The 15,000-nt window shown below is 41.1% G+C and overlaps 1 protein-coding gene across 1 annotated transcript in view; it reads right to left on the reverse strand.

The window, feature by feature from the left end:
* Nucleotides 1-15,000, reverse strand: part of DLGAP1 (DLG associated protein 1) — an 812,994-nt gene that overhangs the window by 241,819 nt on the left and 556,175 nt on the right. Inside the window, exon 4 of the mRNA XM_082699052.1 lies at nucleotides 12,183-13,211. Within this exon, the coding sequence (XP_082555178.1) occupies nucleotides 12,183-13,139 (957 nt within the window). The 5' untranslated portion in view covers nucleotides 13,140-13,211. The remainder of the gene's footprint in view (nucleotides 1-12,182; nucleotides 13,212-15,000) is intronic.

Below are 15,000 nucleotides of genomic sequence, written 5' to 3' on the forward strand. Positions count from 1 at the left end.
GTAGGGTGCAGGGGATGGGGAGGTAGAAGTAAGAAGCAGTATAATTAACGTCACATATCTGATTTCTGAGGGTCATTGCAGTGAGACCAGTGAAGGGCATTATTAAGGCCTTGTCCAGCATACATGCAGTGTCCAGGGAGTTCTATAATACCACTCTGGGATATGGGGCAGTATTACTGATTGGTGGGCGCAGAGAACAAAAAGAAGGCAAGCAAGGTCCGTTTGGAGGAGAAACAAGGGTGTGGTTTCCAATTTCCTACCACGGAACGGCCGCAGGAATTGGTTATGTAGATTTACCAATGGAATCTAATAAATAACAGTTGGCAGCATGAAAAGTCAAAATATGTATATCTTTAAAGAAGCATGAAAACTCACAGGAGACATTTTTGATTGATTGTTCAGTTCATGAGATCATCTGGCATGAAATAAAATGTTTCCTTTTCTGTGCAGTGATTGCATAAGCCAAATATGGCAAAGCGACCTACACGACAATTTTCGGCCCATGGATCTGATTTTTCATCAGCCTCACCACACACCCCTCACAGAGGGTTCTTGTTTTTGGTGGATTTGTTTCACCTCCTTTGTGAAAGCCTTAGAGTGAAGGCAGCAAGCAGGAAAATCAGCTATTTATAGGCCTTTTTGACGAAAAGTGTCTGCTCAGCGTGCCATGGAATACTTCCAAGAGGTGGGAGAACAGGAAACTATCTAAAATCAACTAGAAGGCTGGAGGAGTGTTATGGGGGAAAGATTTTACATGGGAATCATTTTCAGAAAGCTCAGGTTTCATTTGCAAACAAATGACAGTTACTTTCACTGACACCCCCTGAGTTACCGAAAAGCCAGCTAAACTTATACTAGTTAAGGAGAGAGAAAGGAAAAAAAAGACATGAATTCTCCAAAGGTTAAAAGTAGTTGGGGTTTGTAAAGGGACTCAAAAGGCACACCTCTCTCTGTCCTATTTATTGCTGGAGGGACCCCAGTCAGACCAGCACTGCCAGGCAGCCTATCTGTAGCTGGCTTAGGGATGGAGGTGATTCATCTGGGACTTTGGGCTTGAGCGAAAAAGAGAGACTGACAAGGGCTTGTTGTCATCTGCTAACAGAGGCGGAAGACCTCCCACCCATTAAAGTCATCCTGCAGGAAATACTCCTCAGAAAACCTGGATGAGTCATTATGGGAGGCAAATAGAGTCGCCTTGTAGACAAGTTCTGGAGCTGTTGATTACACTTGTCCTGTTGACTTACCAAATGTGCCTGGAATAAGGCAGCCTTGGCCAACTTAGGTTGTGAAAGCAAAAGCAGGTCTTCCGTGAACAAACTAAAACTTCAAGAGGCCAGAAGAATTGTGTTTCGTGGGCAAAGAAATATAAGCCATGGGAAAACCTGACCCTTGGTGGTGAGCTAACAAAAGATCTACCTTTTGTGATCTCTTCATCTGAGGATGAAACCCTGGGGTGTTTCGTTGGGACATGTGCGAGGGAGCCTTAAACCTACACAGGGATGAAGACCAACTGGCATCCAATGCTGGGCTTTCCTTTATAAGGGGGATCGGATATGCTCAATGTAACCCTGGTTTAATGAAAGTTGGTCAAACAAAATATAAGGAAGTGTTAGGGTACGTGGAACACATGAAGAAGCAGTGAAGCATTTTGATGTCTGAAGATTTGTAAACCTCAAACATTTCACACTGTTTTTTCATTTATTTCCTGAATCAGAAATTATTTTTTTTCCAAGACACGAACAAACAAAAGAGTCATATATCATCAAGCCCATTTTACAGGTACAGAAATGGAATTACTAAATGAAGGGAGGCCTAAATCATGTTAGAAGTCAGCAGTGATAGTAAAGTTAATGGAGTGCCTGAAGCCCTTGTTTTCATCTGTTAGACTCTACTGCCCCCTTCAGTAAATAAGTTGATAAATGTAATCTTACCGTTCCCTAGACTTGGGTTACAGTGTGGCTCTTAGATTGGTTTCTGGGTTGCAATCACCCCAGAACTACAGATTCAGAATCTTTTGGGTTAATATCTAGAAATCCTCATTTTTTAGCCAGTTTCAAGGTGATTCTTGTGCACACAAAGTTAAAGAATCATTGTCCTAAATATTCCAGAGCAGGTAGCTACACATAAAAATGAATTAAAAAAAAAAAAAAAAAAAAAAGATTTGTATCACAACTATGTTAGCAATTTTTATCCCAGAAAAGTAAGATGAGAGGTGTGGGGAGGTGGCTACCAAGATAGTGTAAGATCTAGAGAAAGTACATGGTCCTCAGAGTCCAGTCCTAGGGCTCTGAGTATTTCTGCTCCATTTGTCCCCCTTTGGTACATGGTTTATTCATAATGAGACCACTGAGATGCAGGAGGGACTGACAGGGATAATAGGAGAAATATACCTATTTCTATTTTTCAGAAGTTAAAAATTTACTACTCTGCCATTAGTAACCACAGAATTACAAATTGCAGGTAATCGTTTAGTTAATAACTGTTTTCATCTCTTGTGAATCTTTTAAGCCACAAACATGCTTCGAATCTAACTTTGAGATCAGTTTTTTCCTCCCTTTGCCTCCTTGTGCCTTGACCCCACTGCCTTAAAAGGATGTGCTGAGGATGGGTAAGCTAGTCTTTGGAAAGACCCTTAAAGGTTTGCATAGATGTGTGAGACATAATGGGAAAAAGAACAGGGACAGTGAGTATGCTGGTTTCAGCCTGCTACCGACAAGATGACTGATCTGGTATCAGCCAAGGTGTCTCCCTAGGGTTTATTTTTGTCATTTTTAGAAAGAGGGGGTTGGACTAAATAATCTCAAAGAATTCTTCCATAAAATGATTATTAGATGAGAATTAGGTAGGCAGGAAGTTGCTATATCCACCTTGCAAGGAGAAATTTGTGAGAAGGTATAGCAGATGGCCTTCCAATGAGGTGGTTCTAAAATGCTACACTATCATTTTTCTGAAAACAAAAAAACAAAACCTGCTTGATTCTTTACACAGATTTTAGGCACCTGGAGAGGAAAACCAGGGAGGCGTTAGACAATTTTGCAAGTCTATATGAAACAGTGGAGGGGGAAAAAAAAAAAAGCAAGTGGAGCAGAAGTCATTTCCTTTCATTTTTGTTGTATGTCTCTTTGTATGAAAGGGATTTCTCCTCACACCAGGGAAGTAGGGCCCGGGCACCCCTAAATGGTTTATACTAATGGTCTAAGATGAAGTTCAATAAAATCAGTGTAAAGCAAAGCAATGAGTTTTCTAGTGAGATCTCCAAAAAATGTGATTCCCCACTTTATAGTCATTCTTCTTCCATGGACATTGTGAAATTGTGTGTTTAAAATGGATCTTATGTCATGAATCAGAGATCAAAGAAAACGTACATATAAATGCAAATTTTGAAGTATGGGTGCGGGGATGTCTATGCAGATGTAATGTGTAGAGACGGACCTGTACACATGCATACTATGTGTGGTAACTGTGGGATCCACATGATTCTGCTTCATAGACAATTCTGTGATATCACAAGACTGAATTTGTAGGAAATTTCCTATTTTTGTGAGAACAGTGAGTAGAAACTTCAACTGATAGAGAATAGTGACTTAATGTGCATGAAAGAGAAAAATCTACTTGTCTAGACAACTCATTTTGCAAATGTAATTAGAAGTTTCTTTATCTTGGAAGTGGAAACAGACTAGGGTATATTGCTTAACTTGAGGAAATAAAAAAACAACCATTTTTAAAGATAGTTTTATATAGTCTTATACTTAAAAGACCGAAGAATCAGAATTTCCTTGGTCATACAAATGTTCTCCAAGAGAGAAAAGAGTTCAAAAATAACAGAAATAACAAACTGGTCAAAAGCAACAGAAGGAGTGAGATGACATGCTTCTCCTTACACTCTATTCCCTCCTTTACCTTTGCTAATTGTATAACAACAATGAATTTATTCTTTTTATATTTACCTTTTAGCTAGAGAGGGGGCTGGGTTGAAGGAGAAAAAATCATTCACTGGGTTGAAGGAGAAAAAAAAAATTAAGGGACACCCCTCCACCCCCACTGTTGTTTCTGTCTAAGAATTTATAAAAACATTTAAATATGCATTTATAAAAATTAAGTAAAAGAAATTTCCCCATGCCATAAGTGTTCCAGATGTCAGTTACTAAGGACAAAACCAAATGATAGGAGATAGGCAAGATGATTATGAGAATCAGATAAATGAGCCCTGGATGGGAAGTTATACACATATGTTATTTTTATCCAGTGGGAAAAGTTATGTGTTCAAAGTTTCAAATGAGTAATACAAATCAGTGAGGTCGCATAATTCTTTGTGGATATCATTAGTAACCTGGTTTTACCTGAAAAGGCCAATTTTCATTTTTCTCTACCAAGCTGGCAAATGACAGGAAAAAAATCTGACCAGGGAGTATTATGGTTTGAACCGTGTAAAGTTCTGGTTTCAACTGTTTAGACCTGAAAGATGGAATTTCCCCATTATTCAACAGCATACCGGGGAGCACACTAACCTAATAAGAGAGGTTGTTGCCTTTGAAACTAAAACAAAATGGTGAAAACCTAATCACCAAATCAAAGCCAACTTGGTAATATTGTACATATATTTTAGCAGCCCCTATAACGTCTCAAACAAAAGACCAGTGTGTCCTAGCATTCACGAGTCACTGTTCATGTAAAGTTGGGTAAAGCTGTGATCCCAAGTGGACAAGAGATTATGAGTAACTATTTCTCCAGAGAATGTGAAGGATTACCTGGAGCTTTTGCCTTTAATTTGCAACCAAGCAACCTGTTTTCTAAGGAGGACAGAGAAAGAGGAAATAAAGGCCACTGTCCACGAAGAGATCCAAGGCTGTTTTTTTTCTCTTCTGTGCTAACCAGTGCTAGACCTTCCTTTAGTAGATTGAACCGGTCTGATCAGAAAACAGGTTATGGAACCTTTGATTGTGGCTAGCCAAGTACTTTAGAATAATGAAACTGCAGACCAAGAATCGTAAAGTTTCTTCAACAGATTTCAAGAAGGATTTCCTATTTTTTTTTCGAGCTTCCTTTGGCTACCACTGACTCTTTCTGGACCCCAGCTTCCGGACAGTCTTTTGCCAATGGTTTTCCCCACATCTCCACTACTATTTGGGCAATAGTGAGAATTAGAATCAGAGAGAGAATTACCAGGATTCTGCTAGCTGTGCACTTGATTCTACCTTCAAAGTTAGGATCAGACAGTAGTAACCTCATTTTTCTACCAACAGAGGGTATATTTACTAAGATCAGTGAAAAAAAATAGAAGATTGTGCAAGCCATGAAGGAAATACATTCAAGAATCTTGACACTCCTTAATTGATTATCAAAACAATCTAAATTAAAAATAAAGAAAATTATTAATTAATGTGGCCGATGGTTTTTTTTTTTTTTAAGGCAGCAAGCAAGCATTGCAGTAACCAAGTAACCAAAGTCACTCGCAGAATTGCTCAGCATTGTCACACATTTCACATAAAGTAGTTTTCATTGATTTAATATAATTTAAATTGTTCTAAAATAAGAGGAAAGAAAACCTCGGCCAGGGAAGGAGAAACTCCCACTAGGCAAAGACTGAAATAATCTTGAACAAAATTTTGAAAAATAGTTGTACTTGCACTGGGAAAAAAAAAATCCTGGGTTCATGCTTGTTATGAATGATTCTTCAGTGATCTTTTGTGGAGTCTAATTTAACCAATAAACCAAAAAAACAAAACAAAACAACAAAAAAAAAAAACCCCAAAAAGGAAGGAGGGAGGAAGGAAGGAAGGAAGGAAGGAAGGAAGGAAAAGGAAGCAAAAGGAAAAAAAAAAAAAAAAAACAACCAACCCCAGCTGTCCAGAAATTTTAATTTGCAAAGGAACGTAAGCATTGAGGAAGCTTTCAGGATCCTTGTCATGGAAAACAACTGATCACATTTCAATCACTAGCCACACAATATCCTCGAATAGCACCCTGCTCCTTAGATCAAATGTGTCAATGAAAGATTTTAGGAAGCCTCTGTGGAGACACTGATTTGTAGGTATCCAGTGTTTCCAGTGTCTCAACCTGTTTACTCACCATCTGCACATACATTAGTTTATTAGATCTTTCAGTCTCACTAGCTATTATTTAGAGAAGACATAAAATAACAAAAACGATCCCTCCCCCCCCAAAGAAAACCCCACTCAAAACAACAACACACTATCACCAAATACAAAGTAATAAAAGAGTTGTACCCAAACCTGGTCAGTCCTTCCATTTCTTGAAACTTGCACACAAACTGAAGAAACCCACTCAGCCTTAAAAAGGTCGATCATTTCGCTCTCCTAAAATTTCATCTCTGAGAGTGGCTTTCTTTCTCCGTCTCTGTCTTGCTCTCTCTCTCTCTCTCCCTCTCTCTCTCTCCCTGTGTGTGTCTCTACTTCTACCGGAGAGAGCGTTTTGTTTCCCTTTTCCTGTTTCTGCTGCTGGATGAATGCAAAATACATGATTGAAGGGATTTTTTTTTTCAGGTTAACAGTTGGAAATCTAAAATCTTGCTCCTCTGAATGGCTTTATATGCTAGTCACTCAACACATAACGTTCACATAAAGAGGCATATACAGAACCAAAAATCCTGCTTTTTTAAAGCAAACCAAAACAACAATAAAAACTCCTTTTACTCCTTCGAGCCCATTCCTATTTTATTTACTTGACTATTAGCACTTACCCGGAGATGTGCCATAAATGCTCTATTCCAAATGTATAAAAGCCAACCACATCTCAACTGAGAATTAAACAGTTTTAAAGTCTTCAAATCCATGTCCCTGCTCCAAACCCTGTTACAGTCACTGGCAGTGGTACAAGATTCTAAACAGCAGACATCTGATTCTTGACATTTAAAAATAACAATATTGGGAGAAAAAGGGAGTCTTTTTTTTTTTTAATCATTATTAACTACAAACAGCTTGTGAGTGAGCACAGATCACAATTGATGTATTAACTGGATCTTGCCATAATTTCAAGCTACAGTATTTTATTTCTAAGTCAATGTCAGACAGAGGCCAAATACCTACAGACTTCTCCTTTTCTGTGTAACAGAAATGGCAATGGCTTAAGTTAAATTAATTCCAAGTGGCAATTCTCCAAAGAGAGAATCAGAACTTTGCTAGTAGTGAGATTCTATTATTGGTGAATATTAATTTAACCTTTGTGCAGTCTTGAATCAAACTAGGGACAGATGGATCCTTCATGGCTTGTCTAAGATAGGTCACATTTCATATACATGCATTCTTAGCTACATTCACAGAGAGGAGGTCAAAGGAACCCATACATCTGCTACAGAATAAAACAGGTAATAAAATGAAAGTAAAAAGCACTTATTTCCATTTATGGAGCACATTTTTGACTCAGACTCAGCTCTTTTACTTACTATATGCCTTCCTTGGGAAGTGATTTAATCTTTTTTGCCTTAGTTTAGTCACCTGCAAAACTGGAGTAAACATAACACTTTACAATGTTATTTCAGGTACTAAATAAGATACTGCGTGTTTTCTGGCACATAGCAGGTATTTGCTACGTGCCACTCCCTCCCTCTGTTTTATATTTGGAAGGGGTTGGGATTGGACATGGTAGATAGAAAAATCCAGACTTTGAAGGTGGACAGCTCTGTTCTGACCCTCCGTGTTGCCACTTACTGACTGTGTGCTCTTAGGCAAGTTACTTAACCTAATTTACTAAATCTCAGTTTCTTCACTTGTAAAATACCTCACAGAGTTTTACAGAGCAAATTAGAAACACTGGAAAAACATGTACTCTTGGTAGACACGTATTAAATGAGAGTTTCCAGGCCTTGCAACTCTCGAAAATTGCTCTAATTAGTACACCTCATATGTATATAAGGAGTTTAAAAATGTGAACTCAGATCACAGGTCCTCTAGGACAAATGCCTCATCTTATAGCAGAGGAAGGAGACCCAGAGAGCTGAGATGATGGTCACTGGTTAATGAGTGACAGTTAACACATTAGTGGAAAACAGGGGCTGGAACACAGACTTCCTCCTTTGAAGTTCAATGCTTTTATCCAGTAAACTTTGTGAGGCTGAGGTCAAACACATTTGTAAATCCAGTTTCACTACTGGTAATTAAGATAATAGAATTGGAAAAAAAATTCTTTTTTCATTTCCCCAAATATGCTTCTAAGAATGAGCTTATAAATGAAATCATTCCATGGGAGTTGGCAGGGGCTGGCTACACCTGTCTTCCTGAGAGGAGCTTTGGCAGAAGGGTGGAGTCTCTCTTTCTTCTAAAGAAAGAACAGAGCTGGAGAGAATGTCCAGTTTCAGGAGTTCCCCGTTCTCTTCCCACCCCTGTGAGTGTCCAGCTCCTTCTTTCCCTTCCTACCAGGAGCACTTTAATCTCTGCACAGTGGGTGGGAAGAACCCACTGTTCTACATTTGGTTTATCTGCTAGACACACTACCTTCTCACACTGAAATACAGAATATTTTCCCCCAGTGTGAAAGACTTGCACAGAATAGGAGCTCAATAAATGTCAATATTTATTAAAGAAGGTGTTCCTTTGAGCTCAGTTTATATTTAAAGGGTTTAACTAGCTTGGTGCAGTGTTAATTATTGCAGTTATTGTAGGATAAAAAATATTAATTTCTTTCAATCTTTCAATAACTTCAGAATTAAAAACAAAGATCCTTTGGGTGGTGAGTCAGATTAACTGTTACTCTGGGGAGGAATGGACAGAAATAGGATTGGGGGGGCACCTGGGTGGCTCAGTGGGTTGAGCCTCTGCCTTCGGCTCAGGTCATGATCTCAGGGTCCTGGGATCGAGCCCCACATTGGGCTCTCTGCTCAGCAGGGAACCTGCTTCCCTCTCTCTCTGCCTGCTTCTCTGCCTACCTATGATCTCTCTCTCTCTGTCAAATAAATAAATAAATAAATAATCTTTAAATAAAAAAAAATAAATAGGATTGGGAAGGCATATATGCGATCTATTGTAGTTAATGTGTTATTTCTCCAGTTGGGTTACATATAACTGGGTATTTGTTTTATTATTATTTTCCTTTATACTTCTCTGTAAGCCTCAAATATTTCATTAAAAAACTGGCTTAAAAGAAGTTAAATAACTTAAAAATAGAATTCCCAAACCTTTGAATATGAGCTGTAATAATGCTACGATACTAAATCTCATACTTAAATTTTCAAGCTTTCTTTCTCATTTTACTGAAACGCTTTTTAATAATAATATGTTTACTCTACAGATTTTTTTCCTCTTGTTCAGTATTTTCATGCCCTTGATTCCAGGGCTGTGATGAGATGTAGTGGAAAGAGCTATTTTGTCTCAAATAGATGTAAGTCTAATTCTTAGTTCTTCAACTTTTTGGCTGCGTGGCTTTAAAATCACTTGATAGGGCACCTGGGTGGCTCAGTTGGTTGAGTGACTGCCTTCAGCTCAGGTCATGGTCCCGGAGTCCTAGGATCAAGTCCCACATCAGGCTCCCAGCTCCATGGGGAGTCGCTTCTCCCTCTGACCTCCCCTCTCATGCTCTCTCACTCTGTCTCTCTCTCTCTCAAATAAATAAATAAAATCTTTAAAAAAATAAAGAATAAATAAAATCACTTGACATTTCTCATCTCAGTTTCCTTTCTTGTAAAATCAGAGTATTATTGTATCAAGCTGTCAGGATTATTTTGAAAATTAAATGGAATAACAAATGTGAAAACATTTGCTACAGCTTCTGATACATTGTAGCTTTTCAGTCAATATCAGTTTCCTTCTTTCTTTCCTTATCCTTCCACTTTTCTCCACTACTTGAGCCTTTTACTGCAAAAAGGCATAAAAAAAGAAAGAAAAATGAATTTGAGGTAGGAAGAATGTAGGCAATCATGCAAGCATAAAAAGGTTAAAAGATACTAATTTTGTCACAACAAAGGCTGGTTCTGGATCCTTGCAGAGTTTTCATCTTTAATGTGATATTTCTCATCTAATCTTATCACTACTTATTAAAGTCCAGTTTTTTTTTTTTTTTAATTCGTTGTGGGGTTTTTTTTGTTGTTGTTGTTGTGTGGGGGTTTTTTGCTTTTTGTTTTTGTTTTATTGTTTGTTCTTCTACCCATTTCAGAACTTTCATAGTTAAACTATCCTGTTCTAGGGCTCCTATCTCATTACCCATTCTTTCTTCAGGACAGACATTCCCCCCCTTTTTTTTTTGACAGACAGATCACAAGTAGGCAGAGAAGCAGGCAGAGAGATGGGAAGGAAAGCAGGCTCCCTGCTGAGCAGAGAGCCTGATGCGGGGCTCCATCCCAGGACCTTGGGATCATGACCTGAGGCCAAAGGCAGAGGATTTAACCCACTGAGCCACCCAGGCACCCCTGGGACAGACATTCTAATTAAAATACTTTATTCTAGGTGGCGGGTAAGATTGATATGCTTAAAGAATTTCTAAAGCCTTCAATTGTAACCCTTGTTATGGTCATTTCTATAAATTAAGTGACTTGGATTCTCTCCTCCCTCTATACTAACAGTACAACAGTATAACCCACTAAGCCTTTACCTTTCTTAGAGGCTAGTTTTTTTATATGCTAAATGAGGAGGTTGGAATAAATGTACTCTTTAGCTCTAAAAATTCCATTAAAAATTCTTTTTTTTTTTTTAAAGATTTTATTTATTTATTTGACAGAGAGAAATCACAAGTAGACGGAGAGGCAGGCAGAGAGAGAGAGGGAAGCAGGCTCCCTGCTGAGCAGAGAGCCCGATGTGGGACTCGATCCCAGGACCCTGAGATCATGACCTGAGCCAAAGGCAGCGGCTTAACCCACTGAGCCACCCAGGCGCCCTCCATTAAAAATTCTTGATGGCTTCACTCCTCTAGCAACCTTATAGTAAATAAGATGATACCACTCTGAGTGGGAAAAACTGACCATGGAATTGTGTGCTATTTGTGAAAACTATCCACATATTGGTGGCTTCTTCTGAACCCTCGGATGGACTCTGACACTGTCCTTGCCCAGTGACTGCCAGCCCGGCATATTCTCAGGGCCAGGTATAGGCATTTTCAAGGGAACCAGGTTTGTCAGGAGTAATTCAGAGAGCAAAAAGTTGAATTCTCAGTGGAAGACTTTTTTCTTGTACTTCTTCTTAGGATGGGAGTGTGAAATGGTTATGTCATGCCTTTATAGTCCAACAGAAAAAAAAAAAAAAAAAAAAGGTTGGGTGTACCAGGAGAGAAGAGAGGGAAAAAAAGACACCATGAACAGGAAAAATATGAAGGGATTGGTTATATCTTGGGGAAGATGACAATTATCAGAGAGAGGAATTGGCCCCAGGCGGGGGGGTGGGGGTGGTGGTGGTGAGGAGAGGGAGAAGAAAAAAGACTCTGCTGCTGACATTTTTATCTAGGGGAATCTAGGTTCAGTGAATGGAAGGGCATTAGGGAGAGACATGAGGAGACTGGAAGAGGAGGAGCAGCTTGCCTTGGGTCTATACGTGTGTGGGATTTACATGCTGACATTAATTGCATTTTATTGCATGGATGCTTCCCCCCTGCTTTTCCTCCTCTTCTCTGTTGTCCTGGGTCTCTGCAGCTGTGCTTGTCAGGTCCCCAAACTGGCTTGATCTCCACCTCCTCAGGGCCCAGGGCATTATTCCAATTCCCTGTGCCCTGGGGTTTGGGGGTTCAGGTGGGAGTATGGTTGGTGTTGGAGGTGGTGAAACAATTGCAATGGTGAGGATATAGATCAAGTTTTCCAAACAAATAGTTTAAGGCAGAATTTTATAATAAAAACAAAAACCCTCTGGATAGATCTAATTAAACTCCTTCCAAAATTCAAAAGATCATTGTTGACTTTTGTGGAAAAAAAATTGATTTATTTTAAAATTCTGTGTTGACTCCCCTATTCTTGCCTCCCTATCCCATGTTCCCTCAGACAAAAGAGGAACACTAAACATTAATAACTCCTTGGCTTTATGTAGGCGTGCTTTTCAAAGCACTTTTATATCTAGTATCTCAAGATAACTGGATGGAGTTGGGTAGCCGGTTTGTTTCCTGATAGGAGCAGTTGGCCAGAGAAATGCTAAATAATTTTCTCAGGTTCATGCAGGCAATTCACAGCCAAGCCAAGACTAGGACTCAGGAGAAAACACCACACAATGAGCAGGTATGATTTCTAAGCATCCATCACTTGACATAAATGGTACCTGAAGGTACTGGCAGGAGCGTTCTTGTTGACAAGACTCTGACTTCACCATGGCCTGGTCCATGTTAACCGAGGCTTTCTGGTAAACCTCCCTGGCACGGCTGACCGTCAGAGTGGAGGACCACGCGCTCTTCTTCAGGAGCGGCGTGTCCAGGTTGACAGGCAGGTTGGCGCAGGTGGAGCACTTGACGTCGTTGTTACTCCGGGAGGCCTTGACCGCCTGCTCGCTGATAGTGTTGTAGGCCTCCATGAAGTACTGCGAGGCCGAGCGGTCAGGGCACCTGCCCATGGTCATCACTCCCGATGGCGCGTGATAGATGCACATGTCGCCGTCGAGGTTGTCATCGGAGCTCCACCAGCCCGGGGAGGTGTTGGGCCGGGCCTTGGGGTCCGCGCGGCGCTCCTTGCTCTTGCTGCGCTTGCCATACCGCACGGTCTGCGTCTCGTCAGGGCTGGCTTTGCCCCCGTTGACGCTGCCCTTGGATGGGCCCTCCAGGGAGTGCGACTTGGTGAAGAGCTTCTGGACCGAGTGGACCAGGTGCCGGATGCGGCCGGGGCTGTCACTGCGGTGCTCCACGGCGGTGCGCTTGTACTGCAGCGTGTGATAGCCATCCCGGTTGAGCGGCAGCTGCCTCTCAAACTGGTCCAGGAGGTTGGCGGGGATGCGGTTGGCCTTGGTGGCCAGAGTGCGCGGCACCAGGGCACACTCGTCTTTCAGCTCCTGCTGCGACGTGTAGTGCCTGCGCGGGAAGGTGCTGCTGGCCAGCGGGTCGCTGAAGGGGCCCACGCACTCTGCCTGAAAGGAGTTCCGCTGAGTGTAGTAGGGGTGATCCGCGGGGTGGTGTTCCACCGGGCTCAGCAGATAGGGCTTGCGGTCGGAGTGGTGTGACAGCGAGTCACAGGCCGAATCACAGGTGACTCCGTGGTGGTGGCTGCGGCTGCCCGATAACCCTTTCATTGCTGATGGGCGGCAACCTCGGGGGTCATGGACACCCCGTGGTTAGGTTCCAGACCCGTCTTCTGCAAAGACCTGGGGGTAACGAAGAATAAGAGAGAGACGATGGTTAACACTTGGTAAATAGATGTTGCACTTTTGAGTGTCTACTACTATGTTCCCTTTCTGGCAGAAGAACTCATCAGGTCCTTGAAAGCAGTTTTAATAGTTATTGGATAAGCTCTATCCCCTCTGTAGGTGGGAAAGCCCACTCCAGTCAGATACCGGGAGATGGTAGGGGTGAAAGCTAGTGAACCCGGAAAAGGAAACTATAAAAAATGCTAAATTGTTTTTTTTTCCCAGGCAATTCTTTTTCTTTTTTTTTTTTTTAATTAACTTATAATGTATTATTTGTTTCAGGGGTACAGGTCTGTGAATCATCAGTCTTACACAATTCATAGCACTCACCATAAAATGCTAAATTGTTTCAACATTACCTGAAAGCAAACCCCCTCCCTCTAGGATTCCAGTAAAATGGATGGCTCTTTCCCTTGCTTCTCTGGTTTTAGTCTTAATTGTCTGTTAATAACAAAGTAAAGCATGCACACCCTTAGGGCTCAGTTTCTCTGGGAAATCTCTGCTGATCCCTGCTTGCAGAGAGAATAAGTTCCCCTCTGTGTTTCCATGGCATCTGCCGCACAGTCTCTCAGCTCCTATGGAATTGTTTGTCTCAGGCATTCCCTGGCTAGTTTCGTTCGTCTCTTGTAGGTGGGCTTACCTCTTAGTCACCTTTCTATCTCTCTAGCTAGCTCCAGGCCAGTTAGGTAAACACACAGTAAGTACTCCATTAATGTAAATAAAATAAACGTGGGTGGAAAAAAAACGAGAGAAGTGACTGGCCCCTTATAACTTCAGGATATATCTTTCTGTCACATGCCTTCCCATTAGAATTCTGTAGTAACAATTACAGCTCACAAATAACTACCCCCCACCCCAGTACCATAGTAATTAGAATGGAAAATAGTGATGGTGGCAAATAAATCAGAGCTGTAGAGAAAATCTGCCCCTGTTTCCTGTCATTAAAGGGATAAAAAGCTGCTTCTTCTTCTTCTTCTCCTTCTCCTTTTTTTTTTTTTTTTTTAAAGATGTAGTTATTCGAGAGAGAGAGAGAGAGACAAAGTGTGGAGGTGAGAATGGGGGGAAGGGGTAGAGGAAGAGGGAGGGAATCTCAAGCAGATGCCAAGCTGAGTGTGGAGCTTGACCCAGGGCTCCATCTCACAACCCTGAGATCATGACCTGAGCCAAAACCAAGAGTTGGACTCTTAACTGACTGAGCCACCCAGGAGCCCCTAGAGTTTCTTCCTTAACAAATGGAGAGTGGTTGAAGGATAAGCTTGAATTAACTAGTTTGAATATCATGGTATCTCACTTCCTGGTTTAAAGGTTTCTAGTTAAATGTTCACAAGTGATAGAAAGATGGCCAAAGGAAAGGCCCTGGAAATGTTCCTGAGGACACAGAGGGCCTGGGCCTGAGAGCAGATCTGCCTCAGAGAGAAGTGACCCCAACAGATCCACCTGTGGGAACTCAGCTCATTCCAAGCACAGGTCTTCCCTGTGCTTTAGTAGCAGAGGCTGCTGTTCCACAGGGCAGAGTATCTTCTTTCGACTCTAACTTCTTTGGGAACTGACTGAGATCCTGTTAACAGTCTGATTTATTTTGAAAGCTTCCCATAACAAAAATTGTCATAATAAGAGTTGTCCTGAAAAGCCAACATTACTGTCCAAAATATCACTAATGTCATTTCAGATATTCAGAGAGGGAGAGATAAATGGTTTATTTTAAAAACAACCACAACACAATAAAACACACATACATGGCCTAATG

Source organism: Mustela nivalis, assembly GCF_964662115.1.
Source record: "Mustela nivalis genome assembly, chromosome: 14".
NCBI classification, from domain to species: Eukaryota; Metazoa; Chordata; class Mammalia; order Carnivora; family Mustelidae; genus Mustela; species Mustela nivalis.